Source organism: Arachis stenosperma, chromosome 1, assembly GCF_014773155.1.
Source record: "Arachis stenosperma cultivar V10309 chromosome 1, arast.V10309.gnm1.PFL2, whole genome shotgun sequence".
Taxonomy (NCBI): Eukaryota; Viridiplantae; Streptophyta; class Magnoliopsida; order Fabales; family Fabaceae; genus Arachis; species Arachis stenosperma.
In genome coordinates, this window is record NC_080377.1 from 64,764,190 (window position 1) to 64,789,043 (window position 24,854).

Here is a 24,854-nt window from a genome sequence, read left to right on the forward strand (position 1 = left end):
TTATAACTTATAAATTATTTTTTAGTATTTTAAAAGATTAATTTTATTTTTGATAATATTTATCTTTTAAAAGTTTTAAGATTAATTATTTTTATTATTATTTTTATTACAAATCAAATAATATAATATATGGTTAAAATAGTATTGAAGTAAAAACGAAAAGAAAGAAAAAATTATCCACCCCAATAAAAAATTCTACAAAAAAGAGAAAGTATCTGAAAAAGAAAAAGATAGAGAAAGAACATGTAGAAGAAAATACCTCTTTGAGAACAAACAATAGAAAAAATAAGAAGGGGTAATAATGGAATAATAAAAAATATCTATGGATAAAAAGGAAAACAAAATTTATAAAAAAATTCGTGTCCACTCTTTCAAATTTCGTGTCCATCGTTGTCCTTCGTAAAAGAGTGGACACAAAAGTATAAAAAATTGTCTCGGAGACAATGTGTTCAGTGTCCATATCTCTACTTCCAAACACTTTTTAAACATGTATTGTCCATGTCTCTGTGTCCTGCATCCGAAAACAAACACTACCTAAATTATCGATTTTATTCTTAGACTGCTGTCATATAGGATATTCTGTTAATTATTTAACTTTGAACTTACGATGGGATTACATTAAAACTAAATAAAATTTTTTTAGATTCATCAAATAGGATACTTTAAACTTTAAAAATTAAAATAAAATTACATTCGAACATAAAAAAATAATTTAATATTTTACCTTTTATATTTTTATCTTTTATATTTTATTTTTAGTATCTTATCTTATTTTTTTCTCATTACCGTACGCAGCCTTAACTGCGAGTTTTAAATTAAATTAAACTAAATGCATCTCATAATTAAGATTGTTATTATTCATTGTGGTAATTGATGTATGTGTCGTAAAAGATTAAAATGATTGCTTACCAGAGATAGATAGGAGCAAAAATATTTATTTGCGCCATTATTGTTGTCAGGTGTGTGCCACAGAAATAATAAATATTTCAATTTGATTGCTGCTTGTATAATTCGTGCTACCAATGTAGTGTATTATTGATTTGAATTAAAGCCAAGATAACATTGTTTCACTGTTTTGCATCGCCTAATTAGTGGAATCCTTAGTTCTTCTTCTTTTGGTCAGAGATACGCACTCACACGCCTCATGCTGGGATGCTAACCTTAATACTTTTGATAAGAAGCCAACATTTCAACTACTTTAAATACGTTTTAAATTCGAAAATTTAAACTCTTAAGTTCTATTCCATCAAGGGATCAACATGAATATACTATACTAAATATTTAGTACAAATTTACATAAAATTGATAATTAAAATTTATTAATTAAAAATTTAATCAAACTATTAAATTATCTAAAACTGTTGCAAAATTGATTTTCAGTAATTCAGCAACCAGTAATTTTTAGGGTGTAAAAAGTAATTTTTGCAACAATTTTCGGTAATAGCTGATATAATCATTGCTAATCAAATATATCGTATCAGATTATTTGACGACAGTTTTAAACCACTACGATATATCTAAATAGAAATTCTCCATCCATTTATAATCACCCCTAAATTCCATTTTAAATTATCACAAAAATATTATATTTTACAGCACAAATCGCCACTATTTTTCATTATTTCTATTAATTTTTTATAATTATATTTTTTATTATTATATTTTTTTCTAAATTTTTTGTATATAAAAAAAATGAAAATAAATTAGATTTTCATATTTTATTTTTCTTACATTTAGTTTACTACAAAAAATTACAAAAATATTAATTTTTGTATTTTATCATAATATTTTGTCTTATTTTTTTCTTATAATCAAATTTAGTCTTAGAAACTAACCATCCAAAAAACACTTAAATTTTCTTTTAAAGATTTGTATCCATCAATTTTTTGTCTGGATAAAATTTTTATTTATTTTTAAAATAAGAAACTAAAATTAGACAACTATTTTCAACCTAAAATTTTTAAAAATTTTCAATTTCAACTTTATTTATATCAGGGTAAATATCATTTTTAGTCCTTGATTATTTGTCCATAGGACATGTCCCACCCTAATTATTACTAAACGTTAACTAAATTCTCATCCATCAATATAAGTAAACCGATTGATTCGTATGATCGGTTGCAAATATATTACCTGTATAACATATCATTTGAAGGTTGAGTTGTCAAATATAAGTATCATGTATCACTAAAAATTGAATGTATTTGACAATTCAACTTCCAGCTAACATATTATACAAACAATCTATTCGCAACCAATCACAAAAATCAATCAATTTACTTATATTAATAGGTAAAGACCTTATTGAAATTTAGTAATAATTAGAATACGACATAACTAAAAAAGGTATTTATCCTTTATATCACTTGGGTACATTATTATACATATACCTCATATATATATATATATATATATATATATATATATATATATATATATCTTATTTCCCTTTAAAACCCATCATATATTTATATAATTTACAATAATAGCAATAAAAGCGTATCCCATATTTGCTGTGTAAAATTTTTTTATAGTATATTTACTCATTCTTCATATTTTTTTCAAAATAATTTCCAACACTAAAACGTTTAAAGTGTGTTAAGTTTTATTTTAGTTTCTGAAATTAGAGAATTGTATTGATTTAGTCTTTGATTCTCTAATTGTTACAATTTAATCTTCTAAAATTAAAAAAAGTACATTAATATAGTCTTTTGTGTATTTTCCGTCATCAAAGCTATTAGCGAGATAGTTCCAGCACATATTAAAACAATGTCATACGCGTTTTGACCCTAAAAAAAGTATTAAACAACATTGTTTAAGGGTTTGAACAATTAGTATTGTTCAAAAGGAAGGGATGTAACATTTTAATATTGTTCAAATTCTCAAACAACGTCGTTTAGTGTTTTCTTTAGCGTCAAAATGCGTACAACATCGTTCTAATATGTCCAGTATGGCAAGACTTGAGCCACGTCACTAACAGCGTTAAGTTCCGGCTACAGAAAATACACAAGAGACTATATTAGTTCACTTTTTTTTAATCTAAAGGATCAAATTATAGTAATTAGGAAGTTAGAGAGTATATCAGTATAATTTACTAATCTCAAAGACTAAAATAGGACTTATTTTATAAGACTCCAAATTTTTGAAAATTAAATAATAAGTTATTTATAATTTATTATATTATTTAAGATTATATTTTTAGAGATTTTTATATATAAATTAAAAAATTTATTATTTATAATTTAAAGTTTTAGTAATTGAAAAATAATGAGAATTTTATATGCTTTAATTTGAATATATTGATTTTGATCCTTATTTTATGAATAAAAAAATTAATTTGATTATCTCTAATTTTTAAATTAGAGTACTCAGTTAAAAATAATGTGTAAGTTGAAGAATAATTAGTATTTTCAAAACAAAATTATATTAGATTAGATTTGATTTTAAATTATTACTCTACCTTTTAATTTTTATTAAAATTCCTACACTACCCAAACCACTAATTCCCAAAACAACTCACACCAAATCCTAATACACACTACACTCACACCCTCACCTCTACACAGTTGTTACTCATCCCCAGTGGTCAGAAGAAAGAAAACAAAAAGAGAGAGTGACCCGGCGAAAAAAGAGGAAAAAGAAGGAGAGGTGATGGAGGAAGGGACGACGCCGGCGAGACTGGGTGTTGCCGATACCGTCGTCATCGAACCAAGAGGAGGAAGAGAGAGAAAGATGTGACACGAGGGAGAGAGGAGTCGCCGCCATCGAACTTCACCAAGTCCCAGCCGATTGTGTCCCATCACCACCGCTAGAGGGTTTCCGTCGTCGACCCCTGGTCACCGTCGCCGAGCTGTACGTCGTCATCGCCATCAGATCCACTGTCACATTGCCATCGCGCCACCGCGAGAGAGAACTAGAAGGAGAACGACACCGAAGCTACCACAGCCGCCATCAAGCCTGTATTTCTGTTGCTGTCGAACTGCTCCTGCCGCCATTGAACTTTACCGTTGTCGTAGATCGTTCTTGGTTCAAAAACGTTCTTGGTTCCATTTTTTGAAGTAAATCATTTTGCTCCAAAAAAGTTTTTAGCCGTTGTTCTGTTAAATGATTTTGAGCATGATGGATTGTGAATATTATTAAAATGTGATAACTGACGGTGGTTTGTCCTGGTTATGTGCTAAGATTTAAGTGTTATTCCACTTGCGTGATATGATTTTGAGCACAATCTCATGAGGACGGTGATACGTAATGCTCACTTGAGATTTGTGCATAAGGCTTAGTAGGAACGACGATACATAATGCCCACTTTCACTCAGGAAGGTGAGAGGACACTCTCCGTTGATGTGAGACGGAACTCTCCGTTGTTTGGCACGGTTTATACCTCTAGGAGAAGGTGAAACGATACTCTCCATTGAGATAATGGTACCATGATTTGTATAATTTCTCTTGGAGATGTGCATCGAGAGACTGATCCAGGATGTCAACCGAATTTTGTGACGGGTTTAGCAGATAATCGGCATGTGAGCTCATGGCCAATAGGACAGACATGCATCATACTGCATTTGTTTACATTTTTTGGGTATGCATAATTACTTGGTTTGCCTAATTGATATTTTGTTAACTACTAATTGTACTACTTGTTATACTTGCTCTTTTGAGCGATTATTTGACTATCTATGTGATTGTGACTCGTGGTTTCAGATTGTCGTGGTTTGTGTATATTTTGGGTCGGAGACCGTGATGTGATATTGTGTTAGGCCGGAGGATGTGATGTGATTATGTGTTGGATCGGAGGTCATGATTTGGTTATGTTATATTGGATGAATCAGCTGTGAGTTTGTTGAAATTACTTCTTCGGTATATATAGCAAAATGCTATTATATATTTGTTTTGATTGGAGTTTTTATAGGTTAAAATATAAATTTGAATTTTGAGTAATTAACTATTGATTGGTAAGATTTATAAGACAAATGTTGATCACTACGATTGAATTCGATCCTTACTTTATATATATATGTTCTTGTTACAATTTTTAAAACTTCTCTGGTGAGATTAGGTTCTCACTTCCTATAGCTCTCTGTTTCTCAAAAAATGGATGAGAAGCCTGTGAAGACCTTTCTAAATATTTTGGTTGCGCTATATTTGTTTTTAATGCCTTTGTGTTGTTGTTGTTGTTATTGTTATTACAAAGAAGGATAAGAGTTGTAATGAGATATGCATGAAGTTTGACATATTACTTGTATGAAGGTTTCTTACATGTGTGTATAAAAAAATATATATATATATTTTTGGTTTTTCATACAAAGTAAAATGTAGTTTTTAGTTTAAAGACTCCTACTAAAAATATATTTAAAATTGTCATAATACTCTTTATTATTAAAATAACACAGCTAAAAGTATGACATTTTGGTGATACGATTGTTACATAACTCCTCCCAAAGAACACAAGCATTTGTTTCTTAATGAAAAATTTTTCATTCATCTAAATTTTGTATGTACTCAATCTTTATTCACAATATAAGATTGTTTTTTTACAAGTATTGTCTTATTAGTTTTTAATTATTGTTTTATATTTTTAAATTTTTTATTACAATCTTTGTCAAGTATCAATTATTCTATTTTTTATTTTTCATATTTTTGAATTTTATATTCTATTTTATATTTATAACAATTATTCTATTTTTTTTTATTTTATGGCATTTGAATTTGACCATTTTATTTAAAAAAATTCATATTTTTTGTATTTTATATTTAATATTCTATTTTATATTTATAACAGTAGGTATATAAGAATAAAACTTACATACTAAAATTTGTAAAAATATCTTTAACTTAGTATTTAATTTCACACACATAATATCTATAATTTCATTCATATTATCCATAATTTCATACATATAATTTTCATAGTTAATATGTTTTTACAATTGATATTACTCAATTTCAAGCTATTTATTTTTCAAATTATCTCACTTGTGCGTTAATGAGTCATGATTTCAAATTATTTTATATTTTTATTTATATTTTTTCTATGCTTATTTATTGATTTTAATCTGATTAGTTAATAATTATATTTAAAAAAAATTCATAATTTTTTTCATGTTTCATTTCTAATTTTTTATTTTATAACATATAGTTTTAATGTAATATGACTTGCATTGTAGAAATGTTAAAATATTTTTAATTTAACATTCATAATTTTATATATGTATAACATCTATAATTCAAACATATAATATCCATAATCAACAAATTGAGATTAATTTATTATTATTTATTATTTTATTTTTCGGGTCATAAAATAATAAGTTTTTTATGTTTTTTATTTTTCAATAAATTAAAATTAATTGAATTTGAGATATTTGAATTTTTTTATAAAATGTAGTGTACTGATTTAAAATTTTTTATTTAAAAGAAAGATTTTATAATTGTTAGATGTAATAATAGGAGCAAATGAGCTATAACTTAAATAGTATATAATTTTTCTATACTTATCTAAAGGTTATTAATTTGTGTCTTACTCCTAACTTTAAAAAAATTGTAATAATAAAAAAAGAAATTTTTAAAATTTAATTTACATAAAATTTAGATGAACTTTTGGTGTAATTAAGGGAAAGAGAATAATTCTATAAAAGGAGATTAATTATGTTTATTAAATTAAGAGAGAGCATAATCTCCTATAAATGATTAAGTATATATTTTTATTTATCATTGGTGAGTTTTTGACTACTTAACATTACTGTTATTAATTAAGAGATCCTATACGTACTTCCTAGCTATGTGGATATGCATAAATAATGATGCTGTTACGAGCACACAATAAGACAAAGTGGTTCATAACTAAACGTAACTAAGGCACAAGTACACTCATATAAACCTACCTATCACTCTCCATATGGTAATAGCGTGGTCGGCATGCAATCGAAAGATGACTCTTGAAGCACACAAATTAAAGATATCATTAGCTAAACATATACACCAATTATGCACCAACTCTTATATTTATTTTATTATCCATAAGAAATCAAAACTTCTCAACTTTCCATCCTTTATTTGATTATCTATATATCTAAAATCTTACAGGTGTGATATCGATGTATACAACGTGTACCAACAATAAATTAATCTCACTAATTGAAGTCCTTATTGCTTCCATATTTATGCAAAATCAACACATAATAATAGAAAAAAAATATAGAAAAAAAAATAAAAATATTAAACAATGTGAATAATAGATATGTCAGATATTTAATTCAATATATATACAGATGATTATGTTGATTATTCTAAATTGGATAGTTATTTTTTTCGATTCAATTTATTCATGCACAATTAACAATAGCTGAATGTTTAATTTATTAAATATGTAAATAATTATCCCAATATTAAGATTTAAGAAATAATTTAAGAGTAGAATATTTTTTTATTTTATTAAATTAATTTTAGAATTTATTGTTGATATTGTTTACAAAAATTATTGTGTACCTAACAAAATTCTTGTAATAATAATAATAGTCCTTTCTTCTCTCTTAGCTTCTCCATAATCCTAGCTCAGTGTTCAACGTATAGTCCATGGCACGATCATGCATGATCATTATCATTATCGATGATTAATTGTTGATTCCCTTAAGGAACATGTAACTTCTTCCATTCACATTATCCATTGTTTTCTTCTTCTTTTTCTTTTCATTTCATTTCCCTAGCTATATAAAGCATCCCAAGCTCTTTGTTTTCTGCATCTTCATTCACATTCATCCATCGAATAATTGAAACCAAAAGCATATATACAAAGAAAAACACAATGAAGAAGCTCTTGTGTGTTATTCTATCCCTCGCTTTAGTCCTAGGATTCTCCGAGAGCTTCGAGTTCCACGAGAGAGAACTCGAATCGGAGGAATCCCTATGGGACTTGTACGAGAGGTGGCGGAGCCACCACACGGTTTCTAGAAGCCTCGACGATAAGAAGAAACGTTTCGAGGTGTTCAAGGCGAACGTGATGCATGTCCATGAAACAAACAAGTTGGACAAGCCTTACAAGTTGAAGCTGAACAAATTTGCTGACTTGACCAACCATGAGTTCAGGACCATCTATGCTGCCTCCAAGGTGGGACATCATAGAATGTTCCGCGGCATGCCACGTGGCAATGGGACCTTCATGTATGAGAATGTTGAGAGGGTTCCTGCTTCTGTGGATTGGAGGAAGAAAGGTGCTGTCACTCCTGTAAAAGATCAAGGCCAATGCGGTAATAAACAAAATAGTCACCATTATTATTATTATTATTATTATTATTATTATTATTTTGCTCGAAGCGAGTTTTGTGATTTTGAAAGGAAATCTTAAGAGGCTAATAATATTTTTATTAATATTAATTTATATTTTAAATTAATATTTTATTTTTATACTATTAAAATTTAGTCTTTGTTAATATTTAGAATTGTCTAAATATTAATATTAAATTTTATTAATCGTATAACCTTGCTTATAAAAAAATATGATTAACTTAATAATTAATCAACAACTCACGTCATCATCAGAAATGTTAGAATATATATTCTAACAAGAAAAAGTGTGTATCACATGATGATATCATTTTTTATATTCCTAACAAAAAGTATTAGATTCAAAATTTTCTTCCTCGGCCCTTATTTTCAATTCCATTCATTAATTATTAGATTTTTTTTTAGTAAATTGTCATGATTAAATTATGAAATGAAGCATTAAGTTTGAGTAGTATATATAATGTTTGAGGTTCAACATTCAAATATTGATAATTTTAAAAAAGAAAGTAATTTATAAAAATATGTTAGCTGTATGTACTATATTTTCAATTAAAAATGTTTAGCAAACTCCTAATGATGTTTCTGTTTGGGTTAAAATGAAAATTTTTTTGTGGTGTGGTACATCAGGTAGCTGCTGGGCATTTTCAACAGTGGTAGCAGTTGAAGGCATCAACCAAATAAAGACACGTAACCTAGTATCCTTATCTGAGCAAGAACTCATAGATTGTGACACAAACCAAAATCAAGGATGCAATGGTGGCCTTATGGATTATGCCTTCGAGTTCATCAAACAAAAGGGTGGCATTACAACCGAAACTGATTACCCTTACACTGCACAAGATGGCACCTGCGATGCATCCAAGGTACCTAACATATTTTAATCTTTTGAACTATCAACGGATATCAGGTATTTTAATCTTTTTAATTATATAATAATATGTCAGTAAAATAATTACATTTTATATTTATTGTATAAATAGTCATTTAAAAAATATGATTAAATTATCATGTAAAACGTTTTACACCAATGTATCAATCTTAAACTCATAATTAAATTAACTACAGCATACAAGGTACTTATTAGTATACAGCTAAAATTCTAACCCTTGTAAAAACACTGATATATTGATGCAGGCGAAGAAGGATGTAGTGTCAATTGATGGACATGAGGATGTTCCAACGAACAATGAGGCGGCATTGCTGAAGGCTGTTGCCAACCAACCTGTGTCTGTTGCCATTGAAGCCTCGGGATCCGACTTTCAATTTTACTCTGAGGCAAGTTTGTTTATTATTGAGTATTGCTACTTTTAAACGACTTTTTAATTTTCAAAAAATTTTAATAATCAAATGATCAATTTTTAATTTTTTTTGTTAGACAAATTAATCTTCCAATTAATTCTGAATGAAAAATTAAATAAATTAGTCTTTATTATTATTTAATAAAAATAATAATTTTTTAAATTTTATATAATTTTTTTATATAGACAAACAATTTGATATGAAAATATATTTGTTTAATAAAATAAAAATTTATTAAAAATTAAAATATTCTATTAAAATTTTGTAAAGACTAATTTGAAATATTATTCATTATTATTATTTAACGCTCCATAGTTACAGTAGATTATTTAAATTTTAAATTTTAAATTTTAGAATTAATTAACTAAAAATTGATTTTCTATAGTTTAGTTGGAATGACATTAATGTTTGCAAGAATATTGCAGGGAGTATTTAATGGGGCATGTGGTACTAACCTAGACCATGGGGTTGCAATTGTTGGGTATGGAACAACAAAAGACGGATACAAATATTGGATAGTGAAAAATTCATGGGGACCAGACTGGGGAGAACATGGATACATTAGGATGCAAAGGGGCATATCCCACAAGCATGGTCAATGTGGCATTGCAATAGAGGCTTCCTACCCTATCAAAACCTCATCTACTAACCCTTTACCATCGTCTCTTAACGACGAGCTTTAAATTAAATTAAATTAAATGCGTCCCATAATTAAGATTGTTATTATTCATTGTGGTTTAGTTGATGTATGTGTTGTAAAAGGATTGCTTAGTAGATATAGATAGGAACAAAAATATTTATCTCCATCATTGCTATTGTTGTTAGGTGTGTCATACAGAAATAAATATTTCAATTTGATTGCTCCTTGCATAATTCGTGCTACCAATGTAATGTATTATTGATTTGTACTAAAGCCTAGACAACATTAATTATTTCACTCTTTTGCATCGCCTAATTGTGGGATCCTTCATTTTTCTTCTTTTGGTCAGAGATACGCACTCACACGCCTCACAGCTGGGATGCAAACCCTTATCTATTATTAATTAATCTATTAATATATAAGTAGTAGTAGGTTGAATGCTTGACAAGTGTATAGTCTCTTTATTCGATAAATGTCCAATTTATTTATACGATAAGTAGCACAAAAAATTAGGAAAAACAAGACTACACGAAGAAAAGGTTTTGTGCGGAATCTTTTCCAAAAAGATCAGAATTTGAACAAAAGATCATTATATTTGAAATCAAAAATTGAGTAAACAAATTTTGAATTTTTGCATCTCTCTCTTATTTCTTTCTTCTCTCTCTCACCGACAAAATAAAAAGAGCTCGCGGTGATAAAAAGAGTAGCTGGAAGAGAAGATAGAAAATGGCGATGGTTGGAAAAAGATTTCTCCAACGACATTGCAGGAAAAGAGGGTTGAATAGTGAAAGAGCACAACGAAACAGAAAAAGAAAATACAACAGAAGAAGGAAAAGAAGACGGCAACGAATCGGCGTCGACTGCAAAACTGCGTCCACCAGAGAACAGCATCGCAACCGCTCTTTCGTAACCGGAGGTAGGTATGGCAAATGTGATGAATCAGTTTATTAGTGTTGTACATCAAGTGTAAGACTCCTAATTTTAAAAATTAAATAATTAGTTATTTATAAGTTATTATATTATATTAAGATATTATTTAAAAAAATATTTTTGTTAACAAAAATAATTAAATAAAATTTTATTATTATTAAAATTTAATTTAATTATAATTAATTTTATTAGTTTAAATTATTTATTAAAAATTATTTTAATAGATAAAATTTAAATTTATTATTATTATTATTATTATTATTGTTATTATTATAATTATTATATTAATACTTCTTCCATTTAACTAACCAAATTCACTAAAAGGAACAAGCTAAGCAAAATGGATTTGAGAACGTGACTTTTATGCATAAATGCACATATACAACCATGACATCAATTCATTAGTTTCCTTCATTAAGTTTATATAATAATATCAGAGCAATGCTAGGAGGCCAGCAATTTTTGTGATTGTTAGCCATCAACTAGCCATCAATGATAATTTGATGGTGTGAGATTGATGTGAATTTCATCCAATGGCTCACCTTACTCTGCTGGTTACGTGCTGGCCAAAATTCAATAAAACTGCTGGTCCCCTAGACTTTTCCATAATATAATCATCCTTCGTTAAAGCCAAACGTGGCTTATGCCTCATTACATATATATATCAAAAGGTGACACCTAACCACCTTTCTTTGCCCAAATCATCATCAAATCCATTAAGCACATTTATTGTGCAATAACCGAGCTTGCATGTTATCCAAACAAAGGAGAGAATAGCCGAATTTCATGGTGAAAACCGTGAGTTCCTTCTATTTTCTTTTTTCGATTTTTTTTATTCGTAACTCTAATTAAAAATCTAATCTGGTAAAAGTATTTGTATTTTTCTCCTCTACAGGTTGACATTATTTTTGTTCAATAAAAATTGACGGTAACGTAATTTCCCTCCCCTTAAATTCGGTCAATTAGAGTTTTAAAAAACACAAACGATTTCTAATATTTTTTTTTAGCAGCTCAGTGAGAAAGCTTCTCTGGAGCTTTCGTTGATTTTGGTTTCATACGGAAGTAGAGAATTTATTCTTTTAAAGTTAAACGTTTTTAACTTAGAATGCCTACAAAGTTAATTAAATAATTACAAATATATATATATTAATTATAGTAATATTATTAAGTATGGATTATTGTTGTGAATGTGACTGGTTTGATTGTTATAAGAGATTAATTGGTGAAATTAAGTTTGGATTGAGGTTGTGAAAATGTGATTGTTGCGTAATTGAGATTTATTTAATGATGGTGGATATTGTTACAAGCTTGTTTGAGAAATTATTAGTTACTGGATATGTTAATTTGATTGGATGATATTGTGTTGAGCGTTGAATTGATTTAGGCTTGTACTTGGTCTGGATTTATTGTGATGACGGTTTATTTGTGACTGTTTTCTTATTATTAAAGATTTCGTTGATTTAAAAATTGTTGAGAAAAAGGCTGGTGAATTGTTGAGGAATAGGAAACCCATAAGGGTGGTTTAGTTCGAATTTTAGAAGAAATGTTGACGAAATTTTATAAAATCTAAGGTTTTATTTGAAAAGTTATTTTAAAAGATTTGGTTTTGGAAAATTAAATTATTTAAGATTTATTTAGTTGAGAAAATGTGTATTCTATTTTTAAACTCGATTTATTAAGAAAAACATAATATTTTAAATCCAATTTTGTAAGGAGAGATTTTGTTTTAAGTATTGTTTTGAGCTCATTTTTTTAAGAAAAGGAATCTCTGCCACAGGAGAGCAGAGAACAAGGATTTAAAGAATACATTAACTTAAAGAGATTGTCTGCCACAGAAGAGCAGACGTGAAATTGTTTGGGTCTTAGTGCCAAATGTATAGTGGGGACGCTCACACACTGAAAACTGTTTTTCAAATGTAAGCACATTGAAAGTCACACTGTATGCGCCTTAGCCGTAAGACTTATAAGCACACTGGATGCATTTGGAAACCATATCTAGGACTCGTATCTGGGTAATGTCGGGAGCGGGTAGGCAACCGACAGATGAGTTGATGACCTACATTAGGGATAGACATGCATCATGTTGTTTGTACATTTGCATTTGACTGCGCTTGCTTGTCTTATTACTTTGTGATTGTGCTGTTTGCCTTGTTGCGACTTCCTTGTACATTGAATTGAATCTCTTGCTTGTACTATTTGTTTGTGAATGTATTAAAGTGATTACAAATTGGCATTTGACTGAAGATTAACTATGTGGCTGATAGACGGACAATGTGATTAGTTTTATATTTAAAATTTGTTTTGATTTTAGAGATTTTAAAAAGAGGTAATTAGTTAGCTAAAGTAAAATCAAGATTATTTTCAAAGGGTTCGATAAAAATAAAGTTTTATTGAGTAAAGTTAATTATTTGCACTTTATTTCATAACTTTTACGCCATTCCAATTCCCTACTAAGAACGCATGGTTTGTTTTCACCCCAAAATCTTTCACCCTTTTAGTGACAGGTTTGAAGCTTCATTATGAAGCTGCGAACGAGAAGAGATTTACTTGTGATTTCTGTTGTTTTTATAGAGTTCCCTCGCCCTTGTTGCTTTAGCTTTTATTTTATCCAGAGGGATAGATATTGTATTCGAGTTTTATATTGAATTTATTTGTATAGCACTTATTATTATTAATAATTATGTGATTATTATTATTTGAAGATCTTTGATATATGATTTTAATTACTCAAAATAATTTTCTGGAATTTTCTATAAAACTGAAACGCGATATCGAACTAAAGGCTCAATATTAAATAGTAAATAAGGAAAACAGGGTAATAACGTCTCACTTTTGGTACGATCATGATGTGCTAAAAGTTAGGGTATTACATCAGGGATTTGGACCCTGAGGTCGACCGACAAGAGACACCTCTACGATTTGTTCATCCGGGTCCGGCAAGTGGTTTCGGTTCAACCAAGAATGAGGTACTTAAGGATGCGTTTGTTTATAGAGACAGGACACTGAGACAGGGACACAGAGATATACGATCGTATTTGGCAGAGGAGACATGGACAGAGACAACGTGTCCAGAGACATTGAATTAGTGTATTTTGTGTCTATCTTGACAGGAAGAACACGGAGACACTAACAAGGGACACAACTTTTTTTATTTTTCTTTCATTATTCTTGTTAATTTTTCACAATTATATTTTTTATTATTATATTTTTCATCTCAAATTTTTTGAATGAAAAAAATGAGAATAAATTAGAATTTCATAATTTGTTCTAGTTTATTACCAAACGGAATACAAGAACACAAAATTTTGTGTCTCTGTCCATCAGTGCCTTGTCCTGTCCTGTTCTCATTGTCTTGTCCTGTCTTGTTCTCGAAAACAAACGCATCCTAAAATCCTTCGTGTTTCCTTCCTATTTTTTCCTTCTTATGCCGACATTTTATTTTTTGATTTTTTTGATTTCCTGTAATTTTTGTTTGTCTCCATGATGGTATTATTAATAATTTGTTTTGATTGGTGATGTGTTTTGTAGTAGTGGTTTAACTGAAGTGTTTTTGTTGTTGATTACCGTTTTTATTGCTGGGTGCAGTGCCATCCCCCAAAGATGTTCCTGACTTGAAGAAGTTTGGTGTCGAAATTATAGTTTCTCTAAATGAACCGTATGAAACGGTGTTACCGTCATTATTGTATCATTTAAGTATCTAACTTGAAATTTACAAATATTTCTGTATATCCATGCCCAAGAACTCCGAACAATTTTCAATTGTGCAAAGTATTTAACTTACTTATTACTTAACAAATTTGTATGGCTTTTCTATATATGAGTCTTTAGATTGTTGAGAACATAATTTTTTATTAATGGTATATATACATTTTTAAACATACGACTAAATTACTTTCCTTTTTATGTTAATCTGATTAATTCAATTCAATTCAATTCAATTCATGTTTTTGCAGCTTCATTTGTTATACTCAGTGTGCCTCCCTCATCAACTATAAAGATGTTGGTCTTAACAAATGCCGCTAGCAAAGTGTTAGGTAAAGGAGAGGCAAATATAGCTATTATCAGGAAGGTTTGTTCTTCATAATTGAATTTATTTTCTTTCACTGAATGTTTTAGGGGTTAAATTGTTTGTGCATAATATAATTAAAAATGCAAAATATATGAATACTAAGAACTCTGTGTTTGATAAGCTGGGCGAAAGGACACTACATGGAACATGCTGAGTTGATGGATTCAGTATTTGATGTGGTGAGGAAGGAAGCTGAGAATTGTGATTGCCTTCGTTGTGCATAATATTCATTTTGGTCAGGTGAGGTGGTTTTTGAGTTCTCTTTCTTCTTTCAGTTCACTTTTTATTATTTATTCATGGGTTGGTTTGTTTTTATTATGATGTAATTAATATTTTGTTTTCTTTTGTTGTTCATTATTTCTTCATCTATTTTTATTGTTTTAAAAATGTAATTAAAGCTTAAAGATTATTTTACGAAGTATATATCTTTAAAAATAGTTACTTCATCATTTAAAAGCATTGGTAAGAATTAAAAAAAGTTTTGTTTTAATTAAATTAAATTTTGATGAACATAGGGCAGTTTATTTTTTGTTTGTAACTTAAACATATTATGCTTTGATGATATGGTTCCATTGTAATTTTAGGATTTGTATATTGAAAATAGGAGAGTAAAAGTAGGAATCGAGCTGTGTTTTTTTCTTCTCATATTCTTTTTTGTCATTAAATATTTTTTTATTGAAATGCAGCATGTTGAGTAAAATATTAATGAAATTTATACTGTATGAGAAAGATAGAAACTAGCGTTAAGAGATTTTCCAATTGGATGATTTTGTTTGATTTTTTTCTCTTTTATTTGGTGATACAAGCTTTAGCTTTCCATTAAGCTGGCCTGTGAGTCGGGTTTTAATAAACTGAAAATTGAAAAGTGTAAAGGATATTTATACACATCATTAGAGGAAAACCTAGAGAGAGAGTACGTCTGAGTACTAAAAAAAATAGTGAAGTTTGATTATTAAACCGTATTATCATTGTGATTGTTTATTAGCCACTTATTCAATGTAGCTTTATATTGCTGATTAGGTTGTGGATGCAATTCAAATCTCTATACATATATACTTTTACATGTAAATATATAATTCCTTTTAATACATTAGCCTCAACAGAAAAAATAATTAATTGCTTTTCTTGACTATAAACTGCATCAAAAGCCAAAGAACCAAAAGTATAATTGTTGACCTGATCTTAAGGATACAAGGGGAAGCACACAGACAAGCTTTTGGTGGTTTGAAGTCACTCCTTCAAAGCATCAGAATGAATTTCCATCAATGCCTCCCGTAAATTCAGCTTACTCTATCCAGTCCGATGTAGTTGAAAATGAATCATACCAAAGCTTCCCAAAGTACCCTAGCAGACAGGTATTATTCTATCATTTTATTTTTAGATTTTAATTAAATTTTGTTATAATTTTTTCTATCTTCTTCCATACTGTTGATATTTCTATTTATTTAGGATTGATGTCTGTAGTCAGCAGCCCTTATTCTATAACATATAGAGAAGACTATGAGGTTACTTTTGTATGTTATGTCCATTTCATTTTAACTAATTGGATCCAAGACTAAATTAACAGAGTGTTATGGATTCGCAACCAGCATCACATTGTTAGAAATTCTTCATTTGGTATGTCAATCCTCTCATCGCTAATACTTCACATATGCCAATAAAAATTTTCTCGAAAAATGTTTTGAGTTCTCAATTTATTAGCTGGAATTGGTTTGAATAAAAAGGATTTGTTTTTGGAAATTCTATAGAGATAATTTTAGAGTAATGAAGATCATCAAGTAAGCAAAAATTAATTCTATAAAAAAATTTTATGTTGAAATGTGAAAATGTGTGTTGTGCATGTCTTGGTTTAAGGGAGGCTTACTCTTCAGAAGCAGTGCGAGCTAAGTTACTTTGAGTATACTTTTGAGTACTGGTAAGTGGTTACTAAGAGCTTTGTCCTTCTCTTTTGCTTCTATAAGAAAAAATTAAAGAGAAAAAAAGGAAAACAAAGAAGGCTCTATTTTGAGCATACTTTTAGGTAAGATGTTTTTGTTAAAGCTGTTCATCTTGGATTGTTTCTGATGATACATCATTAATACTATTAAAAATGCTTATATTATATGGATTAATTTTGTGGATTACAAGACAAGAAGATTACAATAGGCTAAGGCCTTTGAGTTACAGACAAGCTGATGTGTTTCCTTTGTATTTTTCTCTCATCAGCAAGCCTAGCTGTGAGGAACCACTTCATTACACGGTTGTTGTACGTTGGAGATTTAGACCCTCTTGTCAACGAGAGGCACCGCCACTATTTGTTCATCCAAGTCTGACTAGGGGTTTCAGTTCAACCAGGAACGAGGTACTTAAAATCCTTCATGTTTTCCTTTTTATTTTTTCCTTCTTTTGTCAAAAAAATAGGAGACTCCCCATTTTGTTTTTTTGGTTTGCTGGAATTTTTGTTTGTGCTGCAAAAATTTGCAACTTTTGTGTTTGTGATATAGATTATAAGTGTATGATAATGATACTAATGGAAGTGAATATTTTGTCACGGTTGTGAAGAAGAAGATATCACGATGGTGATGAAAGGAAGCTTGACGAAAGAAAGAGAAGAGGGTGGCGATGATGGAAACTCAGCTTACTCTGTCCAGTCCGATGCAATTGAATATGAATCATATAAAAAGCTCCCCATAATATTGTACCCAAACACAGGTATTATTCTATCATTTTATTTTTGGGTTTTGATTAAATTTTGTTATACTTTTTGTTATCCTCTTTATTACTCTTGATTATTCTATCTATTTGGGTTTGATGCCTGTAATCAGTAGCCCTTATTCTATAACATATAGAGAAGAAAGAATACTTTGGTTTTGGACATTCTATAACAGATAAGTTTGGAGCAATGAAGATCATCAAGTAATGCAAAAAAAAAAGACTGTAAGAATATTTTTTCAAGGTTGTGTTTGGCTTGTACAATATTTAAAATTAGTGTGTAGCTAATCAGTTTTTCATCTTTTAAATTTGTTCTTCATTTGGTCAAAATTTGTTCTCCTGCAGATTGCGCATACTCTTCCTGTTTCACTAAATAACATTGGAGGTGTATTCATGGGAGCCTGTTCTGTATGAATGGAAAGCTTTTGAGATACTCATACTATTGAAACTTTGTTGGAGTTTGGATAGCAGATATATCAGTAGGATTATCTTTTGCCAATCTGTTATTTTCAGTGTTTTCAATTTAATTTTTTGAGTTTAAGCCATCATTGACTTACTTCTTGGTCTCATATATGTGTTAGGTAAGTAGTATTGTGTTAATTAACAATTTTGGTTAGCTGAGCTAAATTATTGCACTTGGTTTAGGCAGTGACTTGGCCACTCGCTAATGATCGTTCGGTTGATATTACATTAATTAGTAAGTATAGATGATTTGTGTGTGAACTGCTTTGGTAAGAACAATGCCTTGAGATAAAGACTAATTCTTTGTGTTTTTATGAGTTTAAATTAAGAAACAATAGGTTGAAAGCAATTTTTTCTGATTGGAATTGTCCATGATTCCTTTAAAAGAAGAGGTTAGTTTTGTAATTTTATCTCTGGTGGGTTCCAAGTTTGGTAGTTTTGATGATGAATCCTTTTTATTTCTTCGTTATGCCGAGAAAAATAGGCGGTGCCCTGTTTTGTTTTTATTTTTGGTTTTTATTTCATAGAATTTTTCTTTGTGCTGAAAAAATTTGCAACTTATGTGATTGTGATTTAGAGTTTAAATGTATAATGATATTAATAAAAGTGAGAATTTTGGTTTGGTTGTGAAAGGACTATGTGACTGGGTTTCACAAGCTCAAGAAGAAAAGGAGAAAGGTGGCACAAAAGCAGTTCTAAAGAGGAAACATATGGGGCTACGTGTTTGATTACTAATCTTTGCACTTTTATAATTTTTCTTTATTTTGCAATAATGAAATTGTTGTTTTTTTTTTCTATAATAAGCTTTATGTAAAGAGCTCATCCAATAAAATATTCATTACCAAGATTTAAAGGGATATCTGACTTTATTATTAGTTTTTTACTTTTGCCAAGATAGGTATTTACTTTTGTGATTCCTTAGTGTGTGGTTTTAAAACTATGAAGTGCAGAGTATGGAAGAAGACAATAGCTTAAGGGCCATTTGTTTTACGGCGAAGGATTTTAATGTGGATCACTTTTTGTAGATAAGTTTAATTTTTGTCGATTCTGTTTATTTTTTAAAGATTAGCTTTTAAGATTTGCTTTCTGGCTTCTCTCATTTTGGTTTTATTTGGCTTTGTTTTGTTCCAATATTAAAGGATTAGTTCGTGTGTATGGAATATTCATTGTTTTTTATTCATATTTTCTAAAAGGATTTGGTATGGAATGTTCACTGTTTTCAATAAGTTCTGTAGGTTGGGAATTCAGAGTTATGCATGCGTCGGATGGAGATTAGATAAAATGTTGTTGTGTGTCTTTTTTGTTTCACCTTTTGTTTATGTATTTTTGATATCTGAAATATGTATTGTGGAAGCATTTTTATGAGGTGACACTTTGCTTGATACTGATTTTTATTGGTTTAAAGTTGATTGAGTTAAGTTATTATAGCGTATTAGGCATTGGCAATTGATCTATAAATTTATTAATATTTGATGTCTATGACCAATTTTAGTCCAAGAAAATAATCTCATTTCATATTATAAGTATTAGAACTAATAACATTGTCATAGATAATTGGGTATTAGCTAAGAGAGATGTTATACTTTTGCTCCATTTACAATTAATTTTGAGATTGGGTTATCTCTTATTGGGTTTATTGAACTTAATTTTAATACTTTTAAATTGTTAGCTTGGATTGTGTATATGTTTTAGCTACCAGTAAATCTTTTGAGCTTGATTTTCACATGATCTTTAGTTTTTTTTTGCGGTATTTCGTTAATTGAAAAGATTCTCTACTAACTTAATTGTATTATATTAGTTGTTATTTAATTTTATTATTTTTGAATATATGTGCCCAATTGATTATGCTGAACAAGCGTATAACTCATATAGCTTTTTAGACAATTAAATACTATTATCTTCATAATTAATTTTTGCCCATTCCTGTGCTGATTTTTTTTCTATTACTTGATAACTGATTTTTATTCTTTTTTAGATCAACATTTCAATTTGTGCCCTTTTTTCTTGGTATATTGATCTTTTGTAACAAAAATAATTTTATTGGAATGATAGTTTGTCTAAAATTGCTGTGAACATTTTTTAGATCTTTTTAGGATTTTTTTATTATTGCAATGGGTGGTTGTAATAATTTTGGATAGAAAAATTATAAAAACAGGTTGTTTTACTAAATGTGATGTTGTATAACTATTGACACAGGTTTATTTATCGAAATTCACTTAGATTCATATATGTCTATACGAGTATAAGTAGGTGATTAGCATCTTATTATTCATATGAAATTTTACTACCTTCTATTCTTTTATTTACTATTGTTAATATTTTTTTTAATTCCTAATCTCTACAAACTATTCTTTACAAAAAGGTAAATTGTGCAACTTACAAGTTCATTTTTTGTACATTTTTTAGACTTTATAAGATGCATTATCTATTTTTATTTGTCACTACTCGATTCTTGGAAGTTCTGTTATTCGTTTTTGTTATCTATCACCATATTATTTTTATAAGTGTAGTTGCTATCTTTTTTCAAAGTTTTAGATTGCTCACTATTAAATGGAAAGTATATTCATATCATAGGATAAACAATTATTTTTGTGATTATTTTTAGTTACATTGGATTTGAGCAATTTTCTGTGAGCTAAGTAACAATGGAAAATTTGAAAATATAAATGTTATAAATGTTACTCAGTTTCATTGAAGTGGGTCTCATACATTGTTATTGTCCTTTCTTCCCTTTTTTTAGTTTTTCATTCAAAACATGAGAATCCAAAGCATTGTATCATTAGAATGTGTAACATCTCTTAGAATTTTTCTTTGCTCACTACTTTTTATGTTTAAACATTTTATGTTAAACTAAATAAATCCTCTTTAAATTAAAAAAAATCATTTTCGTGGCATCTAAATTGACATTTTATTTTAATATCAAATGGTTGACTCAAATAAATACCAATTTAAATGTGTGATTGAGAAAGACTTATATAATGGAGTGAACTAATAAATTTATAAAATAGCAAATTAGAAATTTTTTTTGTTGCATTACGTTCTGACAAGGTATTAGTCTTTAAAAGGTAATATCTTAATTTTATCATTTTTATAATTACTCTGGTAAGGAAGTGCATATTTCAATTGCTATTTTTTTTTAATCATTTTTGTCATAAAATTGATTCTCCTACTAAATTTCTCTTTGCTTATGATTTTAGGCTTTGATAGAGTAATTTTACTTCTTTATCATATTCTAAAATAATTAAAATGAATCACGTTTAGATTATCAATCTAATTAATATAATAACTTAAAATTTCATTGAAGATCACTTAACATGAAATAAATAGCGTGAGTATACTCCTATTTTATATAGATATTTTTTTAAGATGATACAAATAGTAAGTGTTTCTCATGTAGTATTAATTAAAGAATAAAATTTTAAGATTTTATTTTAAAAAATAAAAGGCATTTTATGTTGGTAAAATAAATAAATAATTAAATCTCATTTAACTCACAAAATACTTACCAAATAATAGTAATAAAAAATATTAACTATCAAATAAGCAGAAACTCAAAAACCATGTAAAGATTACATCGTATTAAAATTATTTATTTTTCACTATTTTACTATTTTTCTTATAATTAGTGTTTTTTGTTAATAATAATAATAATAATAATAATAATAATAATAATAATAATAATAATCTTTTTTATAGAATAGAAAAATGATCTCATATTTAAATTTTTTTGTAATTTTCATATTTGTGTAGGCGATGATGGTAGTATGTAATTATGTATTATTACTATTTTTGTAGGAAGTATTTTTATCTTTCTATTTTTAGATATTATGTAAAAATATTCTATTGAATAATTAAACAAACAAATAAAATTTATTGTCTTTATTACTGCTATCATGGTAAATAATAAATAAAATATATTTTTTATTTTATTCAAAATTTAGATAATGGTGGATATATTACAATAAAAAGTAAGATATATTTATGAATTTATTAGTAATGAATATCTAAAAGAAATAATTTAAGTGATTAATTTTTGTTATCCTAATGTATATAAATATTTATAATAAATACTATTTTGATACCAATATTTTTTTAACAAATATACACAATTTTTTTGTTTTGTTAATTAAAAATAATTTAGATATGTGATTAATTAATAATAAATATATTTTTATATAGGTACAAAAAAATGTTTACTGTACAAATAATTTTTTGTATGTATTTGTATTTTAATTAATATAATTATTTTTTTTCATTAAAATAGGATTCCCTTTAAAATGATACACAATTTATTTTATTTGTTATTTGTGGTTAGAATATAAACTATTAAATTTTAATTTTTTTGGATAGTATAACAGGAATTGCGTAACAATATTTATTTAAAAACACAAACATAATAATTTTTATATTTAAGTAGAATCTACTAATACAAACTAAAAAATAACAACATTATTTTAGCTTTAATTAAATAGAGAATAAAACAGTTTTATACACTTAATAATTGACTTTTATATATAAAACTTTTTAAGTTAAAAATAATAATTATTAATATCAATAAATAAATATTAATAAATTTTATAATAAAACAATATTTGTTTCGGGCGTAACTCGGGTTTTACACTAGTTACCTTTTATAAGAAGTGAGTATTTTAATTACTTTTAATACGTTTTAAATCAAGGTACTAAAAATTGGACTGGTTAGCGAAGTACTTTAGTTATTAATTTATTAGCTTATTGATCTAACTAGTTTAACTATAGTTCAATTGAATAAATTATTTTAAAATAACATAATAAATAAATTATAAATAAATATTCTAACACTACAAAATTTATATATATTTGTGGGTGTTTTTTAGTGAGAATTTTTAAAAACTTCCATAATATATTTTATCTATGACATTTTGATAAATTCCCACAAGATAGCTAACAATAAAACCCATTCTTATCATAATTAAGTTGCTAAATAATTAAAACTCTTTTAAAAATCCAAAAAAAAAAAAAAACACTTGAAGAGAAAAAATAAAGGATGAGAGCTCGCTGAAACTCTAACATTGCGATAGCCATCTCCATCGTCATCTCCGCCGTCGTCGCCGCCTCCTCCGCCATTGCTACCGTCGTCACTACTAAGGATCATCTCCTTTATGCTGTTGCCAAAAAACTACTGAGATCAAGCCAAGACGCCTCCTTTATCAACGCGTTTCTAGATCTTGTCGCAATGCCCCTCTGAGACCAAGATAAAGAACTTCTTCTGTCAACTCTCCTCCGCCAACGACTCTCGTGTTCTCCATCGGCATTTTCTCGCTTCTTCATGCTCTTCTTCGTTCTACTCATTCTCAATTTTCGGTTCTCTTTCTCTTTTTCCTTTTTATTCATTTTCTTTGTTTTTTATTTTCAGATTCTGAATGCTTTGCTATATGATATAACATTCAATGAGTTTTATTATCTCTTAATCGATGAACATTGTTTCAAATTCGCAAGTACTCCAAGTGTTTGATGGATTGTTTATTCTCTTAATCGTTGTATTAATTCTTGTTCGGTGAACCGATACTGTGTCTTATTTGCTCACTGTATATATTATCAGGTTTATCAACGTTATTGGGATAGATTAGAGCTTTGAGGAGTTGCCAAATTCCTACTGATGAAGGATTTTGTAAGGCCTCTAAACGCCAAATTATATCTTGCAATTTCCCTGCAATAAAATTGAAGATAAACCTTTGAGTTAGTAAGTATAGATTTAAATAACGAAAAATTATTTAAATTTAATTTTTGTATTTTTATAATTTAAAAAATAAATGTTAAATTTCTTAATTAATTTTTGTATCTAGCTAATTAGTTTATTTTATTAATTTCTTGGACTATATATTTGTTCATCCAGATTATTCGTCCTCTGATCTCCTAACTAAAAGCACTTGTTTCTTTATGTCATTCACATTCTTATGTATTGTAATTAATTAATTAATTAAGTGGACGTGTATGCACCTTGAACTTTTGAAGTGTGTACCATTTTTCATCTATGCAGAGGATAACTAATGGTTGTGAATTGTGTTTATTATTTGGTAACAGCTTGTGCATTATGTGTTCAATCCTGCACTGATTGGAGGAAGTTTGGCAGATACTATAACATTTGAGGATTTTGTTACACTGTGAGTAGTAGTTATATTTATGTTGCTTTAATTTTGTTTCTTCTGATTCATGTGTTCTAACTTTGTTTCTTTTGTTAAAGGTGGTTTATGCCAGTGAACATTCTCATTACATTTATAATAGAGTCAATTTTGGGATGGATCCTAGTCAAAATCACAAGGGCTCCCAAAAACCTAGAAAGTTTGATAATTGGTGTCTGTTCTGCAGGCATAGTAATTACTAACCCTTTAAATTCTCTTAATTTGTATACTAATAAGTATTAACACTAATGGATCTGAGAAATCTTAAATTTTTCATTAATGTTTGAACAGGAAACTTAGGAAACTTGCCTATAATCATTAT

At 28.1% G+C, this 24,854-nt stretch overlaps 3 protein-coding genes across 3 annotated transcripts; all 3 read left to right on the forward strand.

Annotated features, from left to right (window-relative positions):
- The first annotated feature begins 7,722 nt into the window (after positions 1–7,722).
- Positions 7,723–10,503, forward strand: LOC130983066 (vignain). The gene is made up of 4 exons (XM_057907277.1): positions 7,723–8,243; positions 8,908–9,143; positions 9,415–9,559; positions 10,009–10,503. Exons 1-4 carry the CDS (start codon positions 7,802–7,804, stop codon positions 10,260–10,262), a joined length of 1,077 nt encoding a protein of 358 aa, XP_057763260.1. The 5' UTR covers positions 7,723–7,801; the 3' UTR covers positions 10,263–10,503.
- A 251-nt stretch (positions 10,504–10,754) lies between these two features.
- On the forward strand, positions 10,755–15,916 carry LOC130980488 (uncharacterized). The gene is made up of 5 exons (XM_057904163.1): positions 10,755–11,135; positions 14,012–14,115; positions 14,735–14,751; positions 15,122–15,218; positions 15,905–15,916. The coding sequence occupies exons 1-5, from the start codon at positions 10,946–10,948 to the stop codon at positions 15,914–15,916; spliced, it is 420 nt and encodes a 139-aa protein (XP_057760146.1). The 5' UTR covers positions 10,755–10,945.
- LOC130961342 (uncharacterized) lies at positions 15,244–19,083 on the forward strand. Its single transcript, XM_057887177.1, has 7 exons — positions 15,244–15,458; positions 16,406–16,573; positions 16,786–16,835; positions 17,073–17,133; positions 17,424–17,559; positions 17,760–18,134; positions 18,255–19,083. The coding sequence occupies exons 2-6, from the start codon at positions 16,533–16,535 to the stop codon at positions 17,778–17,780; spliced, it is 309 nt and encodes a 102-aa protein (XP_057743160.1). The 5' UTR covers positions 15,244–15,458; positions 16,406–16,532; the 3' UTR covers positions 17,781–18,134; positions 18,255–19,083.
- The last annotated feature ends 5,771 nt before the right edge of the window (positions 19,084–24,854 follow it).

Excerpts from the sequence above, each read along its gene's own strand:
- LOC130980488 (XM_057904163.1), top strand. The coding sequence starts at position 10,946 with ATGGCGATGGTTGGAAAAAGATTTCTCCAACGACATTGCAGGAAAAGA. Across the intron at positions 11,136-14,011 it reads CCGCTCTTTCGTAACCGGAG|GGTATTACATCAGGGATTTG; the intron begins GTAGGTATGGCA and ends GCTAAAAGTTAG.
- LOC130961342 (XM_057887177.1), top strand. The coding sequence starts at position 16,533 with ATGAATCATACCAAAGCTTCCCAAAGTACCCTAGCAGACAG. Across the intron at positions 16,574-16,785 it reads CAAAGTACCCTAGCAGACAG|AGTGTTATGGATTCGCAACC; the intron begins GTATTATTCTAT and ends CTAAATTAACAG. Across the intron at positions 17,560-17,759 it reads TCAGTTCAACCAGGAACGAG|AAGAAGATATCACGATGGTG; the intron begins GTACTTAAAATC and ends ACGGTTGTGAAG.
- LOC130983066 (XM_057907277.1), top strand. The coding sequence starts at position 7,802 with ATGAAGAAGCTCTTGTGTGTTATTCTATCCCTCGCTTTAGTCCTAGGA. Across the intron at positions 9,144-9,414 it reads GCACCTGCGATGCATCCAAG|GCGAAGAAGGATGTAGTGTC; the intron begins GTACCTAACATA and ends ATATTGATGCAG. Across the intron at positions 9,560-10,008 it reads TCAATTTTACTCTGAGGCAA|TATTTAATGGGGCATGTGGT; the intron begins GTTTGTTTATTA and ends TATTGCAGGGAG.